The sequence below is a fragment of the Vipera ursinii genome, assembly GCF_947247035.1.
Source record: "Vipera ursinii genome assembly, chromosome: 3".
NCBI classification, from domain to species: domain Eukaryota; kingdom Metazoa; phylum Chordata; class Lepidosauria; order Squamata; family Viperidae; genus Vipera; species Vipera ursinii.
The window spans coordinates 106,251,533-106,277,635 of record NC_139516.1 but is presented as its reverse complement, the minus strand read 5'-3'; the positions used below and the strand labels follow the sequence as shown (position 1 = coordinate 106,277,635).

At 39.0% G+C, this 26,103-nt stretch overlaps 1 protein-coding gene across 1 annotated transcript in view; it reads left to right on the top strand.

Annotated features, from left to right (window-relative positions):
* Positions 1 to 26,103, top strand: part of RGL1 (ral guanine nucleotide dissociation stimulator like 1) — a 114,431-nt gene that overhangs the window by 76,610 nt on the left and 11,718 nt on the right. Inside the window, exons 5-14 of the mRNA XM_083359083.1 lie at positions 3,208 to 3,392; positions 8,301 to 8,413; positions 11,476 to 11,691; positions 12,348 to 12,451; positions 13,570 to 13,654; positions 16,784 to 16,873; positions 18,150 to 18,236; positions 20,993 to 21,025; positions 23,293 to 23,414; positions 24,654 to 24,743. Coding sequence (XP_083215209.1) covers positions 3,208 to 3,392; positions 8,301 to 8,413; positions 11,476 to 11,691; positions 12,348 to 12,451; positions 13,570 to 13,654; positions 16,784 to 16,873; positions 18,150 to 18,236; positions 20,993 to 21,025; positions 23,293 to 23,414; positions 24,654 to 24,743 — 1,125 coding nt within the window. The remainder of the gene's footprint in view (positions 1 to 3,207; positions 3,393 to 8,300; positions 8,414 to 11,475; positions 11,692 to 12,347; positions 12,452 to 13,569; positions 13,655 to 16,783; positions 16,874 to 18,149; positions 18,237 to 20,992; positions 21,026 to 23,292; positions 23,415 to 24,653; positions 24,744 to 26,103) is intronic.

The following is a 26,103-nucleotide window of genomic DNA, read 5'->3' as shown; positions in this document are numbered from 1 at the left end:
AAAAAAGTGGGACTAAAAAAGTTCAACCAATCAATTCAAATAATGCAGGGTATGTGCATATCTCGCCTTGGCTCCACTCTTCAGTCAAACCCTGTTCTGCGCATGCGTGCATGTATGCGCATGTGCACACATTTTTTTGCGGCTCCCAGTTTTTCCTTTTGTGAGGGAACCGGTTCCAAGTGGCTCTTTCACTGTTTCAGGTTGCTGACCCCTGAACTAGACATACCCAATTCAGCAATCCTTCTTTATATGTTTTAGCCTTTAGTCCCCTAGTCATCTTTGTTGGTCTTCTGTGTACTCTTTCTAGAGTCTCAACATCTTTTTTACATTGTCAGTGGCGTAGCGTGGGTTGTCAGCACCCGGGGCAAGGCAAGTAATTTGCGCCCCCTAACCTGTGGATTTTAGCACTCGAGTCTCTTCCACTAGCTCAGGAATTCTGGGAGTTGAAGTCCATGAGTCATAAAAGAGCCAAGGTTGCCTACCCCTGAGTTAGGTTCAAGGCAAAAAAGGGTCTCTGGAGAAGAGGGAAAATGCTAGTTTAAAACTGAAACAAGGCAACTTTAAGGTGCCTCAGCTGTGATTTAGGATGAGACAAAGAGAGGACATGGCGTTGAAAATGGTTAATGGGGCATGTTTGTTCCACTCTTAGTGGATAAACCCCACGAGAGAATGACCTTACAACAGATGTGAATAGGCTTGGACTACGTTTGTAGATTGAGTGCATACATCACATGGAGCGATGATGGGCTTCATCAAGATTTATGATCCCACAATTGGCTAGTTTTCTCCATCTTGTCCTAAACCCTGGATACCAACCACGGTTTATGGCTTAGCATGTGGCGTGGGGTTGACCCAACATGTTAGGCGACAAACAATGACTTCCAACTTACAATGCCTCAGCTTCCCAAGGTTATTCCAAAGCCGGAAAAGCCAACCAACCCACCCTGCAGCTTTGCCTGCTTAGGCTGAACCCCAGGAATTCATACTTGCTGCGGTGCCCGACCTATTTTCTGCCCAGACACTGCTTATCCAAGCCAAGCCGCCTCCTTCTCTTTGGCACCTCACCCCAAAGATTCGCCGGCCTGGCTGGAAACTCTCGCTGCTGGCGATGTGTGTCGGGGGGGCGTTCCCGATCGCCTCCTGCAGGGGGAACCGAGTGGCCGCAGAGGAGGAGGAGGAGCAGCAGCAGCAAGCAGCCGCAGGTGCGGCGGCTGCAGTTGTTACCTGACTGCCAGTCAGTCTGACGTAAGGGAATTGAGCTTTACCTGTTGGTTTAGCATCCTGCCAGCAAAAGTTTCAGTCATTCAAAGTCAGCGGACCAGGCTAGGTGCCGAAGACTTAGGAGCAGACAGAAGGGAGAAAGTTGGGAACTTTAACTGAGTTTCCGAGTGAGGTACTATCATTCCTTCTCTTTGTACCTTTATCCACATCCATAACAATAAGAGAGTTGGAAGGGACCTTGGAGGTCTTCTAGTCCAACCCCCTGCTCAAGCAGGAGACCCTATACAATTTGAGTAGTCTCCTCTTAAAAACTTCCAGTGATGGAGCAGCCACGATTTCTGGTGGCAAGCTGTTCCACTGGTTAATTAATTGTCCTCACTGTCAGGAAGTTTCTCCTTAATTCCAGGATGTTTCTCTCCTTGATTAGTTTCCATCTATTGTTTCTTGTCCTGCCTTCTGGTGCTTTGGATGTATAAGTTCACACACACACACACACCATTCTTTGCTGTCATGTCACCCCAATGATACGTTTGGTTTGCCATTAGGGTGCTGTGTGAATGTGGTCTTTAAATAAACCGCTGTTTATTAAATAAAACAGTTTTTTTTAAAAAAAACAAACCCACTTTAAATAAAAGGGAAAGTCTGTAGCTTGGGAGTTTGGAGAGAGAAATGTTTTGACACAGTTAATGTGTGTTTCTGTGACGTTCACGAAGCCCTGGTTGAATGACATGAAACGAATCCCAGTTTATGGCCAATTTGGGGAAGGCGGCATCTGATCGCTCATTTTCCCCGCACCGGGTCCGGTCAAATTCACACACTCTTGAGCCAATCGAACGCATCCTTGTCTTTTAATCCGGTTCGCGCTCCAGAAACTGAGATTGAAGGCAGAAGAAGAGTTCAAGCTTTTAATGGGGGGGGGGGGCGAGGGCTGCTTTTCTGCATTCCAGCAGGACAGGATTTTTTTTTTATTTTTTTTTTAAAAAAGCGCCTTTTGCAGAACAGAGACAGCACAGGCGCGCCCACAAACACACGCACACGCACCCGACCACGTCCTCTTGCCCCCCAAAGTCTGCATGCACGGTTGGATCGGCAACCTGCCGACGCAGCTTTCGTTCCAGAGCAGGGACCCCCGGAGAGACGCTGCAGCGATCCTCCCCCCGCGGAAAATCCACCCTCTTTCAAGCCCCGCCACGCCCCCCTGCCTTTGGCAACCCCGGGAGCGCCTTGGGAGAGCCTCCGCAGCGGAGCCCCGGGCTTACAGGAGGGCCGCGCTCTGTGCACGCTCAGGAGCCGCCTTCTCCTTTGCGCGGGGGGAGGAGGGAGAAAAGGCTTCTGCTTCCGTCCAGCGCCGGAGCGAAGGCGGAGCGGCCCGAAGGAGGAGTCACGCTGTGTGGTTGTGTGTTTGTGTGTGTGTGTGTGTGTGTGTGGCGCGCCGTGGGGCGTCAGGCCCTTCCCGGCTGGGGCTCCGGTGCCTCCGCCCTGCCGGATCCCGGCGCCGTCGAGCGCGCCCCCCCAGATGTTGCACCCGGTGCGGCCGGCCCCCCCTGCACCTCCCACGCTATGCCACTGTACATTGTGGCGACCAAAACTGGATGCAGTATTCCAAGTGTGGCCTTACCAAGGCATTTTAAAGTGGTATTAACACCACGTGATCTTGAGTCTATCCCTCTGTTAATGCAGCCTAGCACTGTGTTGGCTTTTGAGTCTAAGCAGCCACCAAACCTGGGAACAATTACAAAGACACATTCCAAACCTTGCAGCCCCACTTCCCAATTCCACAATAGTTTTCCCAGAGTGAAAATTTATTTGGAGGTGGACAGAGATGCTGGTTGAGCCCAGCACAACATTAGTTTTTAGAATTATCTCAGAATTATAGCACTATTGATTTTAACCCTTTTTGGATTTTTAGGTTTTGTTGTGTGACCCATAATATAATGATACTGATATAGTTCACTGTATACGATGTATTTTTTTTTTGTTTTGCAGTGCCATAGCCTCAATACTGAGAGCCTGGTTAGATCAATGCTCGGAAGATTTCCAAGAGCCACCTCATTTCCTTTGTTTGCAGAAACTGCTGAATTATCTGACCAGGATCATGCCAGGCTCGGACCCTGAAAGAAGGGCACAGCAACTCTTGGAGCAGTTTCAGAAGCAAGAAGTAGTAAACAACAGTAAGGATATTCCGCAAACATTTTCACAGCCACTTTTTATAAGGAAGCAGATTATATCATTGGACTGTTTCGGCATTTGTTATGCTGTGATATCACTTGGAGTACAGTGGGGGTGGTGTGTGGAAAGGAAAAGTGGGTTGTAAACTTTTAATTTAGTGTGCTTAGTCAACCAGTTTTCTGATTTTGCTCTGTAGGAATGTGAGGAGCCAAAATGCTTGTGCCAAATTCCCTAACATTTAAAATGCTGCTTTGAGATGATTATCAGCTTAAGCGCAGCTTACAAGTTTTCAAAATAAATTCACCATTGCTCTGATTTTTCACTTTTAAAATTGTTCGCTCCTGTGATCCAGCAGGGATTTTTCTATTATTACTTTCCTTTGCTCCTGTCATGACAAAGGAAGTATCTCTGATTGTTTTTTCCTATCTGAATGCTCTGGTGCTGACATCCGAGGACAAAAGGAAAATTTACGTTAGCAGGTCAAAATGCCACTGGAACAATTGTGAACAGTAGTGACACTGGAATGTTGCTTGCAGTGTCAGGACTGATAAATAGCCTTTCCCCTTCCCCTCAAGACAGAACGTTTCCTATGGGCATAATTAGCATAGCTAGAAAGCCATTGGAACTTGCCTGATGAACATAACCAAATGAATGTCCAGTTTTCATAGAGAAGCAGTAGGAAATGGATAGGAAATGATAGCACACACAATAAGGAATGAATGCTATAAACGTCAGGAATTCTTTCTCCTTTGAATATTATCTGTCTGAATGTTCCAAAATATACGAGTTATGCAATTAGTCATCCTTGGCACCAAATAAATGTACTTTTTTTTCCCAAAGGAAGAAAAATCTAAATAGTTCTTCTCATCTGAAATTTCAAAATCTCCTATGGTTGTTAATTTGTACCTAATGAACACATATATCAAACGAAGGAAGTCTAAATGCTGAGAACTATAATTAGCTGTTTACAGAATAAAAAGTTCCCACAGAACTTTCTAGGCACAGCACATACTCTAGGTCAGTGGTGGTGAACCTTTTAGAGATTGAGTGCACAAACTGCAACCCATAACCCACTCATGTATCGCCAGGTGCTGGGTGGGGGGGCCTGCTGGGTGGGCATGGCCTGCTTGGTGGATGTGGCTACGGTGATAATGGCAGACTGGGCGGGTGTGGCTAGGGTGGGCGTGGCCAGCTCGATGTTGGGGAGGGATCCCTGTGGGGGCCAGGCAGGGTTGGGGGAGATCCAGGGGTTCTCTGGCAGGTGGGTCAGTGGGCAGGAGGGTGTCTTGCTCAGCTGATGGCTTGGGGGGATGGGGGCAGTTACACCCCCTCCCAAACACTGCCGTCTCACAAAGCAGAATGAAAACTCCAAAAAGTGACAAGGAAAAAAAGTTATAAGAGTGTCTCGCAATGGTTTTCTTCTCTGGGAGTGGGTGGGGGGCATGGGGAGAGGCTCCTGAGCCCCACAGCTCTTCCAAGGGGGGGAGGAGGAAAGTGGGGAGGGGCTATGCTGGGACTGGGGCTCCTCATGCCTTCTGCTGCCTGCCTGCACTCTTACTGCAGATGTCGTGGCTCTGCTTGCCTGTCAGGGCTGGGGCGTGTTCACGCACAGGGATGCATGTTGGGGCTGCTGCCTTGCTTGCCGTGCTGGGGCTAGGCTGGACTGGGTGCAGAGCCCCCTCGACGCTTCTTCCCCCGCAGACATCGGGAGCGCCCACCCCACCTACTGTTCTTCCTGGGGCAGCTACCACTGTCCGGTGCTCTCCAGCCTGTTGCCGGCCAGCTGGGCACTCAGGGATGCCTCTCTTCAGGTTCCCTCAGCCTCTCCTCCCCCTCCAGGCTGGGGCTGGTCAGATTCCCCCCCGTGGGCAGTGCTGCGCCTGTCCCCAATCAGCCCTCCTCCCTCCTCCTCCTCCTCCTGCGGGCAGACCGTGGCTTACCAAGCCAGGCAGCGCCTCTCCCTGCACGCATCCTCAGGTGGAGGAGCCAGGAAGCCATGGCTTTTGCTCCCCTCCAGCCTCCATCTGCCCGAGGCTCGAGCTTGGTGCGCCCGGCTGGCTGGAGATGATGGGACAGTGGCAGCTGCCCCGGGATGATGGGTAGGTGGGATGGGTGCTCCCGATGTCTGCAGGGGAAGAAGCAGCATGGAGGATCTGCACCCAGCCCAGCCCTGGCACAGAAAGGGAGGCAGCAGCCCCACATGCATTGGACCCAACCTTCGCAGAGTACCATTATTCCCCTTCCCCGACCCAACCCTCAGAAAGCACCCTTCTTCCGCTGCCCCGAACTGGTTCCTTACCTTCACCTGGCTTGTTCCGCAGCCTCATGGCAGTGGCATTAGGCAGGAGGTGGCAAACGGCCAGTTTTGGCATGGCGCGGCTGTTTGCTGCCTTGTGTATTGCACCCAATGCCACTGGTATGAGGCCATGGAACAAGCTGGGCAGAGGTAAGGAACTGGTATACCAGTTTCTTACTGCCGCCCGGCTTGTTCCGTGGCCTCATGGCTGCAGCATTGGGCAGGAGGCGGCAAACAGGGCTTGCTGAGGATCGAGCCATGTTTGCCACCGCTGCCGCCTTCGGAGCTGGTGATCAGCAGGCCCCTGTTGTGGGAGGATTTAGGGGCACCAGGGTCCAGCCCCACGAAGCCCACCTTCTTCTCACCCAAGCTGGCCGGATACACACCCCTATTGTGCACCATCCTACAGTGGTGGCTGTGGCATGGAAGCCGATTGCGGGCTCAAAATTTGGTTGAATTGGTTAAGGATCTTTTCACCACATACCACATGTAAAATGCTTCCCTCAGTGCTCTACTTAAAAAATGTTTCTGTAACACTAAGCATAGTGTTGAAGCATAGGATAAATCAAAAAGAGAATTTTGCTGGAAGTTTAAAAGAAAAAAATATGTATATATTTGGGACAAATCTATAAAGATGGGGCTGGATTCAGGAAGGGGAGAAAGATTGGTGAGGAATAAATATTCATTATCTTTCAATAGAGAATTAGACTAAAGCAGTGGTCCCCAACCTTTTGGGCACCAGGGACTGGTTCCGTGGAGAAAGGCTTTTCCATAGACTGGAGGGGGTGTGGATGGGGCTTTGCTTGTTTTTTTGGCATGCTGCGGCCCGGTCCCAGTCCATGTTCAAGGGATTTGGGACCCCTGGACTAAAGTACACTTTGGTCCATTTAGGTTTTCTTTTCCTTGGCAAAATTAAAGATCCATAGAAGTTCTCTATGAATTGTAAAAGAGAGAAATCCAGTGACAGTTGATAATTGTGATGTAAATATTGAACCTGGTATGAGAACATATGGTTTCCTGTTGCTATATACTGTATTTTTTCACAGTTTAAAATCAAACCGAGAGATATCCAAATTCTTGCTCAGCATGAGCAAGTTTTGAGCAGGCAACATCTCATAAGGTTAGGGGGAAAGTTGGTAGGACAATCTCTTGCTCATTCCATGAAATTTCCTAAAGTCAGGTATGGATGCAACAGTAATACACTTGGTTCTTTACCACTGGTTTGCTGCATCTTGTGTTCACATGACTACAATTTGACTTATGACCCTGTGCCTTGATTTATGGCTATAATGACTTACAACCAAAAATCTAGTCCTAATTTTGATCGTAAGTCAAGGACTATCTGTATTCATTATCTCCCCTTCAACTTACCTAGTTCTAAAAACTCCATCCTCCATAAAATGGAGATCAGCATCGTATTTACTAAGACACTCCACTAATCTACTGATCAAGATCTACTTTATGCAACCTCTTTTTCTTTTAACTTTCATGGGTTATTTCCCCTCGTGTATTTTTCCACCAAATTCAGGAAATTTCAGTAGAATTAGAAAGCTGCCAGTTATCTATTGCCAGATATGAATGTACTAAAATAAATTGGTTATTTCTACAACCTAAAGGCCCTACATTTAGAATCTAGGGCAGTTTGTTTCTCAAAAACTTTACCTGGGAGAATAAACTCCTGAAATAGCAAATAAAGGAGAAAGCAAAACAAGGAAAACTATCTGCAGTTCCATTATTTTAAATCAGCCTCTGTAGCAACTTTATTTGTCTGCTCTTGCTAGAAGAGCTGACACTTTGATTCAAGTAAGGATGTGTTCAGGAAGTCTTGCATACATTCTAAGCCACTGGTTTGTTATCCCGGTTGTTAAAAGTTAAATATAAGGGAAGGAGAAATAAAACCACTTCTTAAGTAGAGTAATGCTCTGTAGTGTTTTTATGTGCATACCGCTGACTTCATTGCTTTGCTCTATCTTTTCCTCAACCCTTTTAATTTCTAGAAAGGTTACTTTCTTTTTGCCATAATCTTTTTGGATGTTCTGAGCATATTCATGTAAAAAAGTGTAAATAGTATAAAGGCCTTTGCCACCATAAACTCATAGCACTCACAGGTTTTCCTTTTAATACCTCTTAGCTACTCCCCATCTATTACTGTAAGGGCCCTATCGCTCTGTCCTCAGCACATTATGTACAAGTGCTTGCAGGGTAGTGCCTTTTGGTCTTTAGACTACTTGCTTCACTTAAGCAGAGTTCTTTACATGTTTCTTGGAGTGGGTCAGTGCAGGATGAAAGAAGTCTCATAAAATATCCTCTTCCTGTCATCTTGTTTCATGAATGTATGTTGAATTTCTATCCCATTTAGGAAATGTTCAGGTATAGGAAATGGAAGTTTTCACTAAACAACATTTTAAATGGTGTGCTTTGTTTGACCATGCCAACAGTTTTCTGATGTGACCATGCCCTCTCTTTCCCTTTCTACCCTTTTTGTGATTAAAATCATAATCCTGCTTTCGTCTCAAACTAGTCTTCAGCACAAGATCTAATTTCAATTAGACTTACATGAAGTGGGACAAGAAGACACATTAGTCAATTTTCAAAATACTTTATATCCTGACAGGTGAGATTCATGATATATTTGCAACTGAAGAAGAAACAGAGATTAGTAGAGCAGAAGAATTTTCTTCTTTCCCAGAAGACCTTGTAGCGGAACAGTTAACTTACATGGATGCTGTAAGTATAAACAGATGTATATTTATGTAAGTCTAAATAGAGATTATGATTCTGAAGTGTTTGCTTTATTTATTTCTTAAATTTTTATTTAGCTTTCCAACCATATGGTATCCAAGACAGTGAACAGTCAAATATAAACCAACAATCAAAATATAAAAACAAGTTGATGAAACATCAGAAAACTAATGTATACAATTTTAGTTGATGCAAACAGCTGATTAATCATATGTGACATTTTGATTCCTCTTTGGAAAATGTACTGGGTTTATTTCTATTGTTTTTGCTACCTGAGGTAAAATTGCCCTTTATTTACACTGATGGCATGCCAAAGTGCATTGTTAAATTGCTTCATTGGTTTTCCTGGGAGGCTCACTGAATGAAGAAATTATTAATTATTAATCAAATTTATATAACCACCCATCTCATCAAAAACAACTCTCGGAGGTGTACAACAATCAAATGAAAACAACACATGTAAAAACTACAAATATGAAACATAGAAATCTGTATTAATGCTTATCATAAAGACAAAGGGAAAGGGGGATAAAAATGATCACTTCAACAATGGAGCCATTTAAGTAATCTCTGTTCAAATTTCTTTCATTTGGGAAATTTGCGCATTCAAATTCTGTAACTTTTCTTAATCAGTCTCCTCTAAGATTATGCAGTTATTATGTACCTATTTTAAAACTTGGAATCAATTTATAACATCAGTTTTTTTTGGTTGGTTTTTTTGAAAACCAACATTTGATTAAAATACATAAAACTTGGGGGAGGGGGTTTACCTTGCTTTTTTTCCTTTCTTTTTCCCCCTTTTTTCTTTCCCTTCTAAGCTTGTGTTTTAAATTTGTAAACTTTCCTTAAGATTAAATGTTTTGATTATAAACTAAATATTTTTAAAAGATACTTGAAAGAAACTTTCTTAAAAGATACTTTTATAACAGCATTTGATAAAAAAAATTACAGTAGAAGATTGCTGATTTTTTTATATCGCAAAATATTGCAAAGCTTAAGGCAAATAGTGAACCAGTTAAATGACTCCTTAGACATAAATCATTCTCTGTAAAGATTGATTAAAGCAAGTTTGTTTATATAATATGTTTATCTGAACTAATTGTCATATGTTACTAATTGCTGATTGCTCACCAGTCCATTTTGTTGTGCTAGATGTTTTTCTGCAATTGGAAACTAATAAAAATGTCCAAAAGAGTTGCAGAACTTGGCATGAAAGTTTAAGTGCATAGGGTTTGATTACGTTCAAGGCAGTCCGTGAACTGAATTTTCAAATACAGTACATAAGCAAGCCATGTTTTTGTTTTGCTTTTTTTCTCATTTGCCTTTTTTGTTGTTACAGTGACGTTCAGATGTAGAATGATAACCTTAATGATGTTTTGTTAGTTCAGACTTTGTGACAGGCTACATTTAGTGCAACTCTTGGTTTGCAAAACCATTTTAAATCCTTTTATTACTCTGGTTATTTGATTAATTGTAAGACAGTCTCTTAATTACAGTAAATTCACAGACTAATTATGTTTTACAGTCTGTAAAAATTAAGCTTATATAACTATAATCTAGAAGAGCATTCAGATTAAGTTTATATATTTTATTTCCAAATATTATATTTCAAAGAACGTTTGTTTTCAAATAATAGAGCAAGCAGTATTTGCTTGTTATTCATGGTTTAAAAGCCTCATGTCTCACATACATATATGTTGACCTGTTCTAAATCATGTCAAACATAGTTAAATGAACTATTAAATGCACACATTTAACACTTTGCAGGTAGATCAGAATTCAAGATTATACATCTCTTCTACATTTATCAACAAAATAAAACTCATAAATTGGATGTTGTCAGTCTTAGCTATCAGTGACTTATATCAGGTTAAGTAGAGCCAGCTAAAACATTGCTGTGTTTATGAAATAAGAATATTTCTTTATGAAAATTGATTGGCAGAAGTTCAATTAAACAGGCTGAATTCTCACTATTTGTCTACTATTTTTTAAATCAGTTTGAACCTTTTTTCTGTAGGGCTTGTAGATGGAATGAAATAACTGTTAAGTTATTCCTAAACCAAATTACCAAATATTGGACTTCACTATTCAATTCCAGGCAGGCAATTATTGCAGAATATTTAAAAAGCATTGACTCACCACTCATTCCTCATAACATCCTTATAAATTTTAATCAAATTAAACAACAAATATTTTCTCAGCAATATAATAGTCTGGATGAAATTAGGTAAAGGAACGCATGCATACGTACATAATAAATACCTGAAGTAATTCTTCAAATCCATGATTTTAAAGTTGTTCATTGATATGAACATATATGAACCAATCATAAAGCCCAATAATGCACATGTATGTTGCTCTTTCCATTTTATGCAATGTAATAAAACACTATTAATGTTGCAAGAAGAGCTGTGCCACATAAAATAACACACGGGTTGCAAATGAACAAACCATGGATTTGCATTGGTAGATTTATCTCTCTAACTGTTGCTTTTTGCTACGTTTGCTGTACAATTCCCAAGCAATTGCTCTGTGTGGAAGTTATAGTTACAAGAAATAAAGGATTGAGTAACCACCAGTGCTGATACTCTATGTTTTAGACTCATTTTCCTTTCAGACTCTGCTCTGCTATATTTGCTGCATTCTGCTATTTGATCATTCACAAACTAGAACCATAGCAGATTTACACCATTGCAAAGAAGTTTTTATTGTATCTCTGAGTCATTCCTCTGAGGCTATATGTTGAAAAATGGAGAGGGAGAACTCTTCCTTTTGAAAATTGTAAAAGTAAATGTTGGAAAATTTTAAACTGACTCTTGTATTATCTCATGATATTTTTGTTTGCTTATACTCTTCTTGCATATAAGCATATACCCAATAAATATTACCACTACTGCTAAAAAAAAGTCTATTGCTGTCTATGAGATTCAAGGAAAAAAAAGTTGTGCCTGTTGTCAGAAAGGTTGGAATGATCGCCATGTTGTGTATTTCAATACAATACATCTAGTAGAAATAGCCTTGACATGATATTTTATGTGTTGTTCCAGACACTGTTTAAAAGAGTGGTGCCACACCACTGTTTGGGCTGCATCTGGTCTCGGAGAGATAAGAAAGAAAACAAACACTTAGCTCCCACCATCAGAGCTACCATTGCACAGTTCAATGCAGTCACCAAATGCGTCATCAGGATCATTTTGAATGGCAAGGAGCTGAAAACCCATCAGCGTGCCAAGATCATAGAGAAGTGGATCAATATTGCCCATGTAAAGACTCATTTTGTTCCATTTGCCATTTATACAAATGCTAGATTGTGTGTGTGTGTGTGTCCATTATAGCATGCATAAATATCAGGGTTCATCTAATCCCTATCCTTGAGTGTTTTTTTCTTCCCCCAATATTAATATGGATAACAGGTAGACTAGCTTTGGGCGTAACATATCAGATGACCTTGGAAGTCAATAGAACAGTCAATTTTTCCTGGATGGTAGAAAGGCTTTGACATTTGTTGATCAATTCAGTTTGGGAAGTAATTCCAATCCTTTCCAGTCCCATTACTTTCTGATTGCATTTGTTTGTTTCTTTGAATACTGGCATTTCATGAGATAACAATATTTTGTGTATATTATATTTAGTTATTTTCACTCTGATTATGTAGACTATACATGTTTCAATTGTGATAGATGGAAACTATAATATTAATTTAACGATCAGAAGATGAAGAAAGCAAAAACACAATAACCCAACTCTAGAAGATGTTTTCACAGCCAGAAAAGCCAACACATTTTTTAAAGAATTGGTCAATGCTTATGCAGTTGACAGGTTTTTTTTAAAAAAAATAAAACTTCAGAGCAACAATGCTCCCAAAAGAGTAACTGAGTCATGTGTAACCTTCCCTGTTCCATTTTTACTCCCTTTATAGGAATGTAGGATTCTTAAGAATTTCTCCTCTTTGAGAGCCATCGTTTCAGCACTTCAGTCCAATTCCATCTATCGGTTAAAGAAAAGCTGGGCATGTGTTGCAAAGTAAGATCAATTTCCCACCTATTTTTGGACAGTTGCTAATCATGACACTATATAAGCATTTTTAGCCTTTGGGACTTCAGTCATGGAAATCTGTAATTTACAATTCCTGTAGAGTTGATGATGGGGAGATGCAGATGGGGGGGGGGGAAACTGAAGACAGCTCGTAATCAGCAATAACAAGACATTAATTTCTGACTAGCAGAAATGTCTCTAAGGATGCCTAATTTAGCTATTGATGTTACTATTTTTCTACAGTTCTTCAATTACAAAACTTACCTAAATTATCTCCAAGTCCTCGTACTAAGGAAACAAAAAAAAAGTTAGGAAATCCATTGTCAGTGAGAACTAGTGTGCTGTAATGGTTAAGGTGTGTGACTCACACTGGAGGAATCTATCCTTAGCCAAGGAATCTCTTGGGATGATTTTGGACAATCATATTCTCTTAGCCTACTCTACTTCACATGACTGTGGTGAGGAAAAGAAGCAGTTACTCTGCTTTAATCTTCTGAACAAAAAGTGGAGTATAAATGGGGGATGGATTGGGTTGTTGCATCAGAAAAAATATTAAGAGAGTACAATGAACGTCTTGTTTAACGTTATGGTTAGAATAATATTCTTCTTGCTTGGACAGCGACCTAAAAAGAAAAGATGTATTTGGGGATTTGCCTGGATTCTAAGTCCAAGAAATCTCCTTACAAGATGATACCATCATCACAGCCTAATTTTAATCAGTGGAGCAAATAATCATTAGCTTATTTCAGGAAGACTTGCTGGAGCAGTGGGCTAATGCCTCCTTAAGTAACACCAGCTGCCTGCAATTAGTGCAGGTTCAAGTCCCACCAGGCTCAAGGTTGACTCAGCCTTCCATCCTTCCGAGGTAGGTAAAATGAGGACCCAGATTGTTGGGGGGCAATAAGCTGACTTTGTAATAATGCCGCTGGGGAGGGGGCAAAAGCCCTAATAAGCAGGCATATACATAGAATGAAGGCTATTGCTAAGCACATTGACTTGTGCTTTAGATTGTAAGCCGCCCTGAGTCTTCGGAGAAGGGCGGGATATAAATGGGATTTAAAAAAAAGACTGAAAACTTTAAAATCATTCCATTTTATTTTGTACAGAGACAAAATGTTGATGTTTGAAGAACTGTCAGAAATTTTCTCAGATCATGACAACTATTTGACAAGTCGGGAGCTGCTAATGAGGGTGAGAAGCAACAGATATTTCAATGATAGTGTAATACATTACAACTACAGGGCTCAATTTTGGCTAAATAACTTCCAATGTATGCTATTAACTTGTGAATAGATATGCTGGTAGAAGTACTTTAAATAACAAAGGTTATCTTAAGTCTTGAGTAAGCTGTTCTCTATATGTGAACATGTATATATGTTTAATTCAGTGGTCCAATTTATGAATGGAAAATAAAAGTTTCATGTATTAGCAGAAATGTCAAAGCAGGCAACTGGTGATATAAGATGCTACAGGTGCTATTTGGTTTTACTGAATGGCCAGTCTGAGAATTGTCCTTTTTGGCTTATCAGATCAAGTACGAAGAGGCTTCCCATTTGAGTCCAGAAGGCCATAAATGTCTCATTGAGAGAGAGAAAATGAAAGAGGTCTCAGCCTCTTGGAAAGAAATTGTGATCAGTCTACTCCTAAAGATGCCAAATTTGGATTTGGAAGATAAAAACAGCTATAAGCTAATGCCAATATTCCTTTCCTAGATAAGGGCCTTGAGTGGGTAGTGACTGATCAGCTGCAGACTTTCTTGTATAAAACTGATTTTTCAGATCTATTTTAATCCACTCTCAGATCTGGTTATGAACTATCTTGGTCATCATACCTGTCTATAGCAGGTGGCTTTTGGTGTGCATGCATTAGATTAGCTATGTGATATTATGAGAGAAGAGAAGATTCCACTTGATTTGAAATTGAACCAGACTGCTAATACTGAAAACTTAAAGGTCATTTGAGTGATTTTCAAAATGTTTTGTTAGAGAAAGCTGGCAACGATTGAGATGCATCTGGTGTGAGATAACTCATCCCATAGGAAATTATCTGAATATTCTGTGCTCTTCCAGTGAGAGAGAGATAAAAGATGATAACTGTGGAAAGTCATTAAACTATTCAGAGGTAGTTACAGGAAAAAAATTACATGTAAAATGACACAAAAAGTGGTACAAATGTACAATATACACAACTCTAATCTATTCCTTGAAAAGCCAAAGGCAATGTAAACTGAATTATTAATGGGAAAAAATATCCCAACTGTGGAAAAATAAATGATTGCAAAAATGGAGTTTTATTTATTTATTTTGTTTATGACTGTATAGATCTCTTTAGTCAACTGAATTTAAATGCAACCACCAAAGCCAAAGTAACAATAATAATGTACAACAAGAAATAATTCAACATATAATTAAAGTCAATTACTGCAGTTGATCACAATAAAAATAATAATGCTCTTGGTGTCCACAGCTTAACAATACTCAAGTCTTGAAGGCTTTCTGGAACAGCCTTTTAAAAGATCATGAAAGTTGGGGTTATTCTTGTCTTGAAAGGATTGGGGCCCCTACAGAGAAAGTTCACTTTTGGACACTTCCATTTGAACCTCTTGAATGGTTGGGATCTTCATCAGACATTCTCTGTGCCAACACATTGTGTGGGCAATATCTATATGGGATGGGTAGTCTTGAAGATGCCTAGGGCCTTTATAGCTGATAACCAGGACCTTATACATTATATTCAGAATACATAAATAGCTAATACTGCACCTGTAGCAGCTGTGTTACTGATGACCATATAACTGAACTATTATACATAGTCCATGCAGGAGATGTCAAGGGTATGAGTGACCAATGTCAGCAATTCAGAAAAATAAGCCTACAATGGGTGTACCAGCCAAAGCTGAGCAAATCCTCATGATCATGGCCTCCACCTCGAACAGGAACTGTAATTCCAAGAAGTGTGGCCTGTTCACTTCAGCAAAGCACAAAAATGTTAATACTTCCAAAATCAGCAAGCTTCTGAATAAATAAGCACTCCAACTTTCTAGGGTTGAAATTGTGCATGTTACTTCCCATCTACATCTTGATAGTCTCCACATAAATGCTTGTTTGCATCTTCTATTCAACCCATGGTGGAGATGTACAGTTGAATATCATCCACAGGCTGATATTGCATGACAATATCTGTGTTGTAGATCATTAAGCATCAAGTTGATAAAGGGGTAAAACTTCTATGAATTATTACTGAGTTGTATCTGGGATTTCAAGATGTAGAAATTATTGAAATACTTGGAGCAATAATCACAGGGCATTGAAGTTCTATCTATGTACAGTATTTATAGAAAATTACCTTGATTGGCTAGAGGAGTCATCTTTAATTTTAGAAAATGCTGTTTCTAAAAATATAGTGATTTACTTTAAGAGAAGGTCAGAAGGCTATCTAATTTTCTTAAGAAGTTTGGGGGTTATTTAAATGTATGAAATGGATTAGAGAAGACATGAAATTTTCAGGAGGATAACAGCATCATTAAGTTAAATAGTAAAGTAATGGAAGCCCATAAAAAGTGAGGACATTTCTTTAACATACTTATTAAAGTGAAGAAAAAGGTAAAGATAAAAACTGAGAAAATCAATTAAAGAAATAAGAACAAATTACTGACTTTTTTCATCAGCATGCACCTGAGAACAAGTTGTACAAAAAATTGTGCAGAAAAACAAAACATGGTAGTAAGTTAATTTTAATCTGTTTCAGAGGACCAGATCATATTGTGAAATATGGCTCCTGAAATCATAGTGTTACTGGTAAAGTGATCCCCAAGGCTCAAGTTGTTGGAATACAGAAACATTTTCATTTCCTGACTGTCTCCTTGTTAGTCAAGCAAACCAAAAATATTAGTCATATCGTAATGTAAGTGTATAAGAAAAAAACCCAGAGCATTATATAATGGAAAGGAAAAGATTAATAATAGTTTGAAATAAATTGGAAACAAACTAAGAATAACAAGATATTAATTGTCCAGAAGCAGTAAGGTTGTGATCCAGATGTGCCTAATTCAGAGAAAATTGGAAATGGACAAATACTTGACTTGGCTCAGAGGCATTTTGCAAGTCAAGTTGACTTGCATTTTGGAGCAAGCATTCCTCACTTTCAGGAAACTCCTGAAACATTTCTGTGTGAGCCTTTTTATTATCTTTTTGGTTGTAAGATGAGTCACATATCTTTTCAACTTAAGAGAGAAGGACGTAGCATTCAGTTAGCATAGGAAATGTTTGCGAGCCTGTTCTATGGCCTTTTCCATTCATTGTCCTTTTATTTTCATCACAGGAAGGAACATCTAAATTTGCAAATTTGGACAGCAATGTAAAAGAAAACCAGAAGAGAATCCAAAGGCGGCTCCAACTGCAAAAAGATATGGTAATTCTTTCTTTTTCATTTTTCTCATGAGATGCTCATGAGATCCAGGATGACATTGCTCTCCTCTTTGAAAAAATACAGAAACAGTCATAGCAAAGATAACTATTTTAAGATTTAGCTAGATGCAAACAAAATGGTTAAGTTCAACTTAAATTAAGTTCAAATAAAATCAGGAAATCACAAATTCTCACCATGGGAACAAGTATGTTCAACCAAATCTTGAACTCCCTCACCTTTTTTTTCATGGCTTTGTAAAGAAAAATATGATAAAAAGATAATAATGAACTAATACCTTAGGTTACTAATAGTAGATGAGTTTCTTAGACCAGAATTTTTGAGAAACACACTTGTAATTTCTCATAGAATAATAGTTGATCCATTATGTTTGAATAATGCCTTAGATACTTCAACAATCAGGTTTGTGTGAAGAAAATTTGAATTTGAAATTGCAGCTGAAGTAAGCTTCTTCCCTTGAGTTCCATTCCTTAACAATAATACTTTTTTATGCTTTTATAAGATTTTCCCCCCTGTTCTTCAAGGACTATTAAATGACATATTTAAATCTAGTTTGTGTATTATTTTCTACTTTCAAAAAATTGCTTGTTTTCCTGTGTTACCTCTATAAACATTCTAAAAACAATTTAGAATGAGAAGACTTATTACAATTGCAATAATACATTACCAATTCGGTCATCATTTTTTCTTCCCCTGTAAAAATAAGGTGACATAATTTTACAAGTGGCAAGTCATTTTATTTTTATGTATATACTATTTCCCCAAAGCAAATTACTTACAATAAAAACAACGTACTGTATAAGGGAAATAATATGCTGATATAAAGTATAAGGAGAAAGAAACAAGGAAAGGAGAAAAATAAAAATGTTTCTTAATGAAATAGTGAGTAGCCTCAATGAACCTCTCAGGAGAGGCCATTCCACAATATTGTGTTCTATTGAAATAACTTCATTCATTTCCTGTTGGATCATATTTGATGTATGAATGGTTCTTACAGCTTAGCTCAACCAGCCACAAAAGCCACTGCTAGGCCAGAATCTGATTGCTCCTTTACAATAGATGTGTCAACATGGAAAAGTTCATGAGTAAATAAATATACGTAGTATACTGTAGTGTAGATAGAACTTAGTATAAATATCTGGACTATAGAGGGCTAAAGATCACTTGAACTTAGAGCAGTTTGAACTGGATCCAAAGTCAAAAAGCACTTAATGAATCAGAGCTAGGATGGTTAATCTCTTTGTGCTTTCATCCTGCACAGGGTGTAATGCAAGGCACCGTTCCTTACCTTGGTACTTTCTTAACGGATTTAACAATGCTTGATACAGCTCTCCAGGACTATGTGGAGGTAGGTTTGTAACGCTCACTCATGCATATTGTAATAGTTTTGCCTTCAGTATATATTTGTAAAGTATTATCTCACTAGTCACAGACCAAACACAGGACTTTAATTAGGAAATGGAACAGTTGCTAACAGTTATAAAACTGTGTTTACATTATTAGAATTCTCCCAGTTTAAATTCCGTGCCTTGAATTAGTAGTTTTGCACAGTTTTGTTCCCCTGGTTAAAATCTGATCTATATGTACAAGATAACATATACCAATGCTTGTTGTTTAGGCTAACATTAGCAGAATTTCTTCACAAAAATCCACATTTTCTTTGGAATATGGTATATTTTGATTGTAATGTATGGAAGTACCAATTTCTTGAAGAGGGACTTTCTTGCAAAGGAAGAATAACTATGTCTTGGTTCAATGGGAGATGTTCAGAAAAAACACTTTAACAAATAACATGCATAGGTATTTAATTGTGTCTGAAATAATCACTACGTTTTTTCAAATGTGTTCATTAGCAGAATGATATAAAATGTCATTCAAGCTATGAGCAGAAGAGACACACAAAAAGTGAAATTGGAAAGATGTTTCAAAAAAATATTAAATAAGCATTGTGGAAGGAAGGAAACAAGTCATATGCCACATGAGGGATTTTTTTTTGTAAAGTTTTATATTTATGGTAAAAGGGATGTGGTGGCTCAGTGGGTTAGGACACTGAGCTTGTCGATCAGAAGGTTGGCAGTTTGGCGGGTCGAATCCCGAGTGCTGCGTAACAGAGTGAGCGCCTGTTACTCGTCCCAGCTTCTGCCAACCTAGCAGTTCGAAAGCACATAAAAATGCAAGTAGAAAAATAGGGACCACTATGGTGGGAAAGTAACAGCGTTCCGTGCGCCTTTGGCGTCTAGTCATGCCGGCCACATGACCACGGAGACGTCCTCGGACAAGCGCTGGCTCTTCGGCTTTGAAACGGAGATGAGCACTGGACCCTAGAGTCGGAAACGACTAGCACGCATGTGCGGGGGAACCTTTACCTTTATCTTATATTTATGGTATCTCAAGATTTTATAGATTACAAAGATATGCAGAAATGGTCTAATGCAGGGATCTTCACACTTGGCCCTTTTATGACTTGTGGACTTCAACTACCAGAATTCCTCAGCCAGGCATGATGGACTGATCAGTTTGAATATTAAGTAGGTTTACTAGGAATTATAACTAATAAATGAATTTTAAAATATTATGTTAGAGGACCCAAAAGGGTAAATACATGAAGATTTGGAAACAGCTTACTTTTTTTTTTGAAAGAACTGGGTTGGTTTTGTTCAATTTTTAATTCCGTTCTAGATCTTAACTGCAGCCTTTATCAACGAGATGCCCTTTAACATTGTGGCTGGTTTTGTATCTCCTGCAGAGTGAAACTGTGTATATGGGCTATGATTATTCCATTGTGTTTGCATAAATTATGTTGTTTTTAGTTATGCTTTTAGTTTTTCATTTCATTCCTGTTTAGAGGTCTGACTATGAGGTTCAAATCAGACATAAGGGAGTAAGGAATTCTTGAGGACACCAAGTTATAGAAGGCTGTCTTAGTGCTTACCTAGAAGCCGAGAATACTGTAGCTTATCACATATCTTTCTTCAGAAACATTCACTTCTGCATCAGTCCACTCCAACGCTGTTGTTATTCTTCCTTTGGAACTACCCCAAGAGCTTTACTGGGTACTCAGGCCGCCAGCTTTGAGAAAACAGCAGAACTCATTGCTACTGTTCCAGGCTTTGAAGAAGCATAGTAGATCTTGTTTTATTCATGCTTTTAACTGTGTTTTAGGGTGTGATTTTACTGGCTGATGGCACTGTATTTAATCAATTCAGTAAAAAATGGCTTTATGCAAAGAGGTTAGGGATCCAGTTTTTATGATAGTCCCCACAGGATAGCAGCAGGATTGCTGAATGCTCATTGCTTAGTTTCTTTCATGGGAAAATACACTTTGAAAGAATCTGCTGTTTCAATAGATCAAGAACAGAGACCTACAAAGAACATTTTGGGAGGCCAAGTAGATTGATTTTAATCACACATGTGGGCAGAATTTTTGTTGTTCCTGGGCGCAGGTGTACATTTTGGAGGTACAGTGATTCCTCCTCTTCTTCTTCCTTCTCCTTCTCTTCCATTGTTAAATTGATTAAGGATTTGCCGCTACAGTTTTTATGTGCCTCCCATCTCAATAGGTGGTAAAATAATGCTTTATAATAGTTCTGGACAGAAGGGACCTTGGGGCTGTAGAAAAGGGATTTGTAACTCCATGGTTCAGGATACCCATTCTTGCACTTGAGTAAGCTCTGCAACTTATATACATTTGTAACTTGTGTAAATTGTGCCACATAAGAAACTACAAACCCAAAACTAACTAATTTCTTCAAGTCAAAATTGTTCCCCCCATATTCCCAGATCATCTGTGGGAAAGGAAGGACACCGGGCAGCTGTAAAGAAAGCAGCTGGTTCAGGCTAATAGGCATGTACATCAGCATTAGCATAAATAAATCTTTAAAGTAGTGAATGTATACATATTTTCAAATTATTTAATGAAGTTTGGCAGTGAGGCCACGATTGATTGCAGAGTGAGATTTAAAAGCATCTTCATGGAATCAGTCTTGAAAGTTTTGGCCTTTTGGAAAATTTATTCCTTTGTAACCATTTTATTATCTCCATTCAAAATGCAGATTTTGTAACTATACAATACATTTCTTTATTTTATTTTTATTCTTATTGCAGGGAGGCCTAATAAATTTTGAGAAGAGAAGGCGGGTAAGCTTGCATTGTATTTCCACCATTCAGTCACATTTTAATGGTCCCAGAAACCTGAGGATTGATTTCTTGTTTTTAGAGAGAAACAGGAGACAGTGTAGCTACAGAGCTTAACATTTTCAACCAGAATTGTAAAGAAGTCACAGGAGAAACAGACTATTGGAGTATTAAATATGATTTCTCTCAACTAAAATTTGACCAATTTGTACTTTTCTTCATCTGGTTGGCTGCACAATTTGCCTTCACATAATATTGTACGTTGAGCACATCAGCTTAGATGCAGGAATGTTTCAAGATTACTTTTTGTAGGATTCTCCATAGGTTATCCCCAGAATATTGTGCTGTCGCCTGAAATCTCACAAGTCTTTCACATTCTTTCTGAAATCTCACAGAATCTTTAGTGAGAAATCCAAATCTTGTAAAAAAATTACTCTTACGTAAGATTTCACCCATTCATTTTTTAAAAAAGATGAAGATTGAAGGGGAAAGAAATTCAGATGTAGGGACAGGAATTCAGACGAAGGAAAAGGAATTCAGACCTGAGTCGATAGAGAGCTTTGAACCAGCCAGGCAGCCTCATCTCCAGAAAAAGAACTCCCCCGAGCACTGCCCGCTGAACCTTTATTCACCTCCATCATTACAAAAAGCTACATCAGTCTCACACAAAATAGTATACATAGAAATAATTGGATTACTCAGGTGCCTATGTCATTACACAAAAACAAGGTAGCATAAGATGTATGTGAAGTCTTTATCATAGCGTTTCCCAAACCTCCCACATGCCAGGCCCCCCTCCCAGCCAGAAGAGTGTGCTCTCACTGAAGCTACAGAGAGGCCCAACTAGGGAGGAACGGAAAGGCTGAAAGGTGAAAAACCAAATTCTTGAGAGACCAAATTCTGGCCATTCCCACAAAGATGGATGATACCATCTAAGAAATTGCATGTTGTCATCACTGTAATTATGATAACCAATGCAAACATATTTTCAATCAATCTATCTAGGATATACCATTCATTTAAAATATAGATTTTAGAAAAATAAACTCGATTTATTATAAAAACATTATGGGCAGCCACATGGATTCAAGATTTTTTTTTTTAAAAAAAGATCAGTGTAGGGTTAACACATTATGAAGGTTTTAATAGTCAATGGAAAATGTCTCATAGTCAGAACACGTTTTTGCTCTTGTGAAACTCCTCTAAAATGTAGCAGGGCATTGCCTCTGCTACTTCTTGCTGGCCTGTAGCGGGTGAAGGGTAGCACAAGTTCTTAGGCTTTCTGTGGCTGGATTGGGCATTGGGCACAATCTGTCCTGCAAATCCAGAGACCAGCTATTGTTGTGCAGAGCTAATAAGGAGAAGAGGAGGCAAACAGGCTTTCTTTGCCTCTAGAAGGTAGAGATAATGGCTCTTTTTGCATCCAGCAAGTACAGAGTTAAAACCCATGATTCTGCCCATGTTGAAGATCATTTCTCCCTCTCTTTAACGTAAGTATTAAGAGGGAGCTAGAGGATTAGTACACTTGCAAAAGCTTGCCAGGTCTCCTGTTGTGGTATGTGGGCAAGTCTGTTTTGATCCCTGTGTGCTCCACCATTCACCCAACCTTCTAGACCATCAAGCAAGGAACATCCTTTAGGTTCATTAATTTATCTAAAAGTATAGAGGCTTTGCAGTGAGATTGCTACATGCATAAAGATGGAAAGATTTGAGACTACTCACCATGGAGGAATGGATGCAGATGATAGAACTTGCTGAGATGGGCAAATTGACTTCTTTGAGCAGAGAAAAGACACCATGTTTATTGGAACTGGACTGGAAAGCACTCATAGATTTTTTGCATAAAACAGGATTTGTACTTTTGATGTTTAGGGGAAAAAATTATAGAAGAAATAAGACTCATGTTGTAACCATTGATTAAGAGATAAATTTATACTTATAACTGCTGTAAAGAAAATCAGAAACAATTTTTTATACTTTCTGTCTTCTTTCTGCATTTGAGGCTTTGTCTTTTTTTCTTTCTTTTTTCTATATTAGTTTTGTAAGTTTTAAAAATTTTAATCAAATTATTTTTTTTAAAAAAAGAAAGCACAGATGCTTAGTGCCATTCAGAACCAAATTATATTATGCTTGTCAGTGAACTTGTCATGAGTTCTTCAACATCTCCAATTATTCCACGTCCTTCTGCTGCAATTGACTGTGAGACAATCCATATTGGGCTTCCATTTTCCTCATTCAGATTCCCCCACTTGTTCCATTATATTTTTCAGGAATTTGAAGTAATTGCTCAGATTAAACTCCTACAGTCTTCCTGTAACAGCTACTGCATGACATCAGACAAAAAATTCATCCAGTGGTTCCAGAAACAGCGACAATTAACAGAAGAAGAAAGGTAAGATAAAATTTTGATTTGTAACAGGCAGATTTTTTTTTTGCATAATGCAGCTCTTTCCATATTTCTCCCATCATCTGAGATAAAATAACAAAACTATTTTAAAATTATTGTGGAAAATACAAGACATCCAGCAGCTTGGAAATGTAAACAAGAAATGCACATGCTGCCTTCATGGAGAGGGATAAGTATGATCCTGTACTTGTGTGCAATGCATATAAATATGTGCGTGCACACACACACAACACACACATACGGCAAATCTTTGATCACTTTGTTTGGATTGCTATCTTAAGTTTGTGGATCAAACCTTCCAGACTCTTCAGCATTCTTTTGTTAAAGCCGAAATGATTGATCAAGGAAGTGTCTGTTAATAATTTCTGACTTTTGGCTTCTCCAAAAATAACCAGCCAGCATTCACAGCAATATGCAGCTATATATAACACATGAAGTTGTCTCTTTATATCAACTTCCTTTTCCCATGACATTTTGAGTTTCACTAAGCAGGTGCAAAGCTTGTTTTTCTCTTTTCCTGATATTATCATGTTTGGATTTTAATTGTGAGCCCAAAAGTTTAAATTTCAGTATGCAGTATACATTTTGTTTACAGACCTAACCCATTACAGAAAAGCCAACTGTGTACATGTCTGTGCTTCTGTGCACTGTTGGTTCTCCTTCTTCTTAGTTCATGTTTGGAATATAAGGCCAGGGCTACATGTTACTTGAACATTTCTTTGTTCCCACTCAGTTCTGGTGCTCAGAATTTCATCTGCTCATGGAGTTAGAATACATTATATTAGAATATAGAATATATTGCATGTACCTTAAAAAGAATCCATCTTGGGTCATACAGAAATAGGAGCTGAGGAAGAAAAATAAACTCAAGAAGTATCCTAGTTTCTATCTAACACAAAATATATCTTTGAAAGGAAGAAAACTGCAATTATACTCAAAACCTATTGAATAACTTAGTGTTTTTCAGTCTTGGCAATTTTAATACATGCTTGCTAAGGAATTCTGGGAGTTGAACATGTCTTCAAGTTGCCAGGGTTGAGAAAAACTGGAATAACTCCTAGTAACATAGCTACTTAATTTGAAATAATATCTATATTAGATATAAAGCCTTGTTCCAAAGTAAAAAACAAACAAACTCTAGATGTGGATTTAATTCAGTGATTTAATTTTATGGCAGCAGTATTTTATATAGTTCTAATCAGAAGGTGGTCTCTAATCTTCCAGCTATGCCCTTTCCTGTGAGGTTGAAGCAGCCATCGACACAACCACCACATCCCCCAAACCACGGAAGAGCATGGTGAAACGCCTGAGCCTGTGAGTTTGAGTGGGGGGTGAAGGTTGGGAGCCACTTGGCCTGAGATGAGGGTTGTTCCGAAGAGAAAATATCTGCTCTCCCGGTTGATGGGACAACTCTGAAATCATATGGAAACCCCCCATTTATATCTGTGTAAATGAACTCCTGTATTATTACAGCAGATCCTTGCTGAAAGCAAAGGTGTTTGGAAGCATAGACATTTCAAAAGCTTCCTCCCTTGTTTTAGAGGCAGGTAAACAATTCATTCTATTTAAAATATAGGATATCTCACTAAGCCTCAGAAGGGCTTATATCATGATACCCAAATGAAATTCACTGGCAAGTTACACTGCTCTAATCAGCTTCATTCTTCTATATCCAAGGGAATTAATAGTATAACTGAAGCAAACCGTTTTTCACAGATTTAAACAAAGAAAAATGAGTGCATATAATCAAGCACTCTACTAGAGTCTTCCTCACCTGCAATAAAAGTGAAATAAATAATGCTTCCCTGACTATCTATCTATCTATCTATCTATCTATCTATCTATCTATCTATCTATCTATCTATATCTGTCTGTCTGTCTGTCTGTCTGTCTATCTGTCTGTCTGTCTGTCTGTCTATCTATCTATCTATCTATCTATCTATCTATCTATCTATCTATCTATCTATCCATCCATCCATCCATCCATCCATCCATCCATCCAACCATCCATCCATCCATCCATCCATCCATCCATCCATCCATCCATCCATCCATCCATCCATCCATCCATCCATCCATCTATCTATCTATCTATCTATCTATCTATCTATCTATCTATCTATCTATCTATCTATCTATCTATCTATCTAATCAGTTGTCCAAGCCAGCATATTTTATTTAAAGGAATATATCCCAATCTCACTTCACTGTTATTGTTAGATGTTGAAGCAAAATGCCTTTTTTTCTATTCCCACCCCACCCACCCTATATTAACAATAACCTGCCATTGCAATCTTTCTCATGGAAATTTAAATCAAATGTTGCAAATGAAAAATAATTTGACAGGAGCCTCAATGCTATTTAGAATAACAAAGTTAATCTATATTAGAAAATTGATATAAGATATATGTGGTTTTAATGAATTACTATAATTAAACAGAAAAAACTCAGAAATGCAACCACTGCACATATTTATTCATAATTCCTAAGGAAATTGAAATAGCTATATAGCTTTCATCAACTAGGGCTGCAATAATATATTGACTCCCCTGAACAAAATTAGATACTCACCACCTGCTTTTTATTTTCTCAAGAATACAAAATAGGCACTCCCTTCTTATGACCCATCAAGACTCCCACTTTCTTTCAAGAGCACAGTAAAAAGTCAACATTT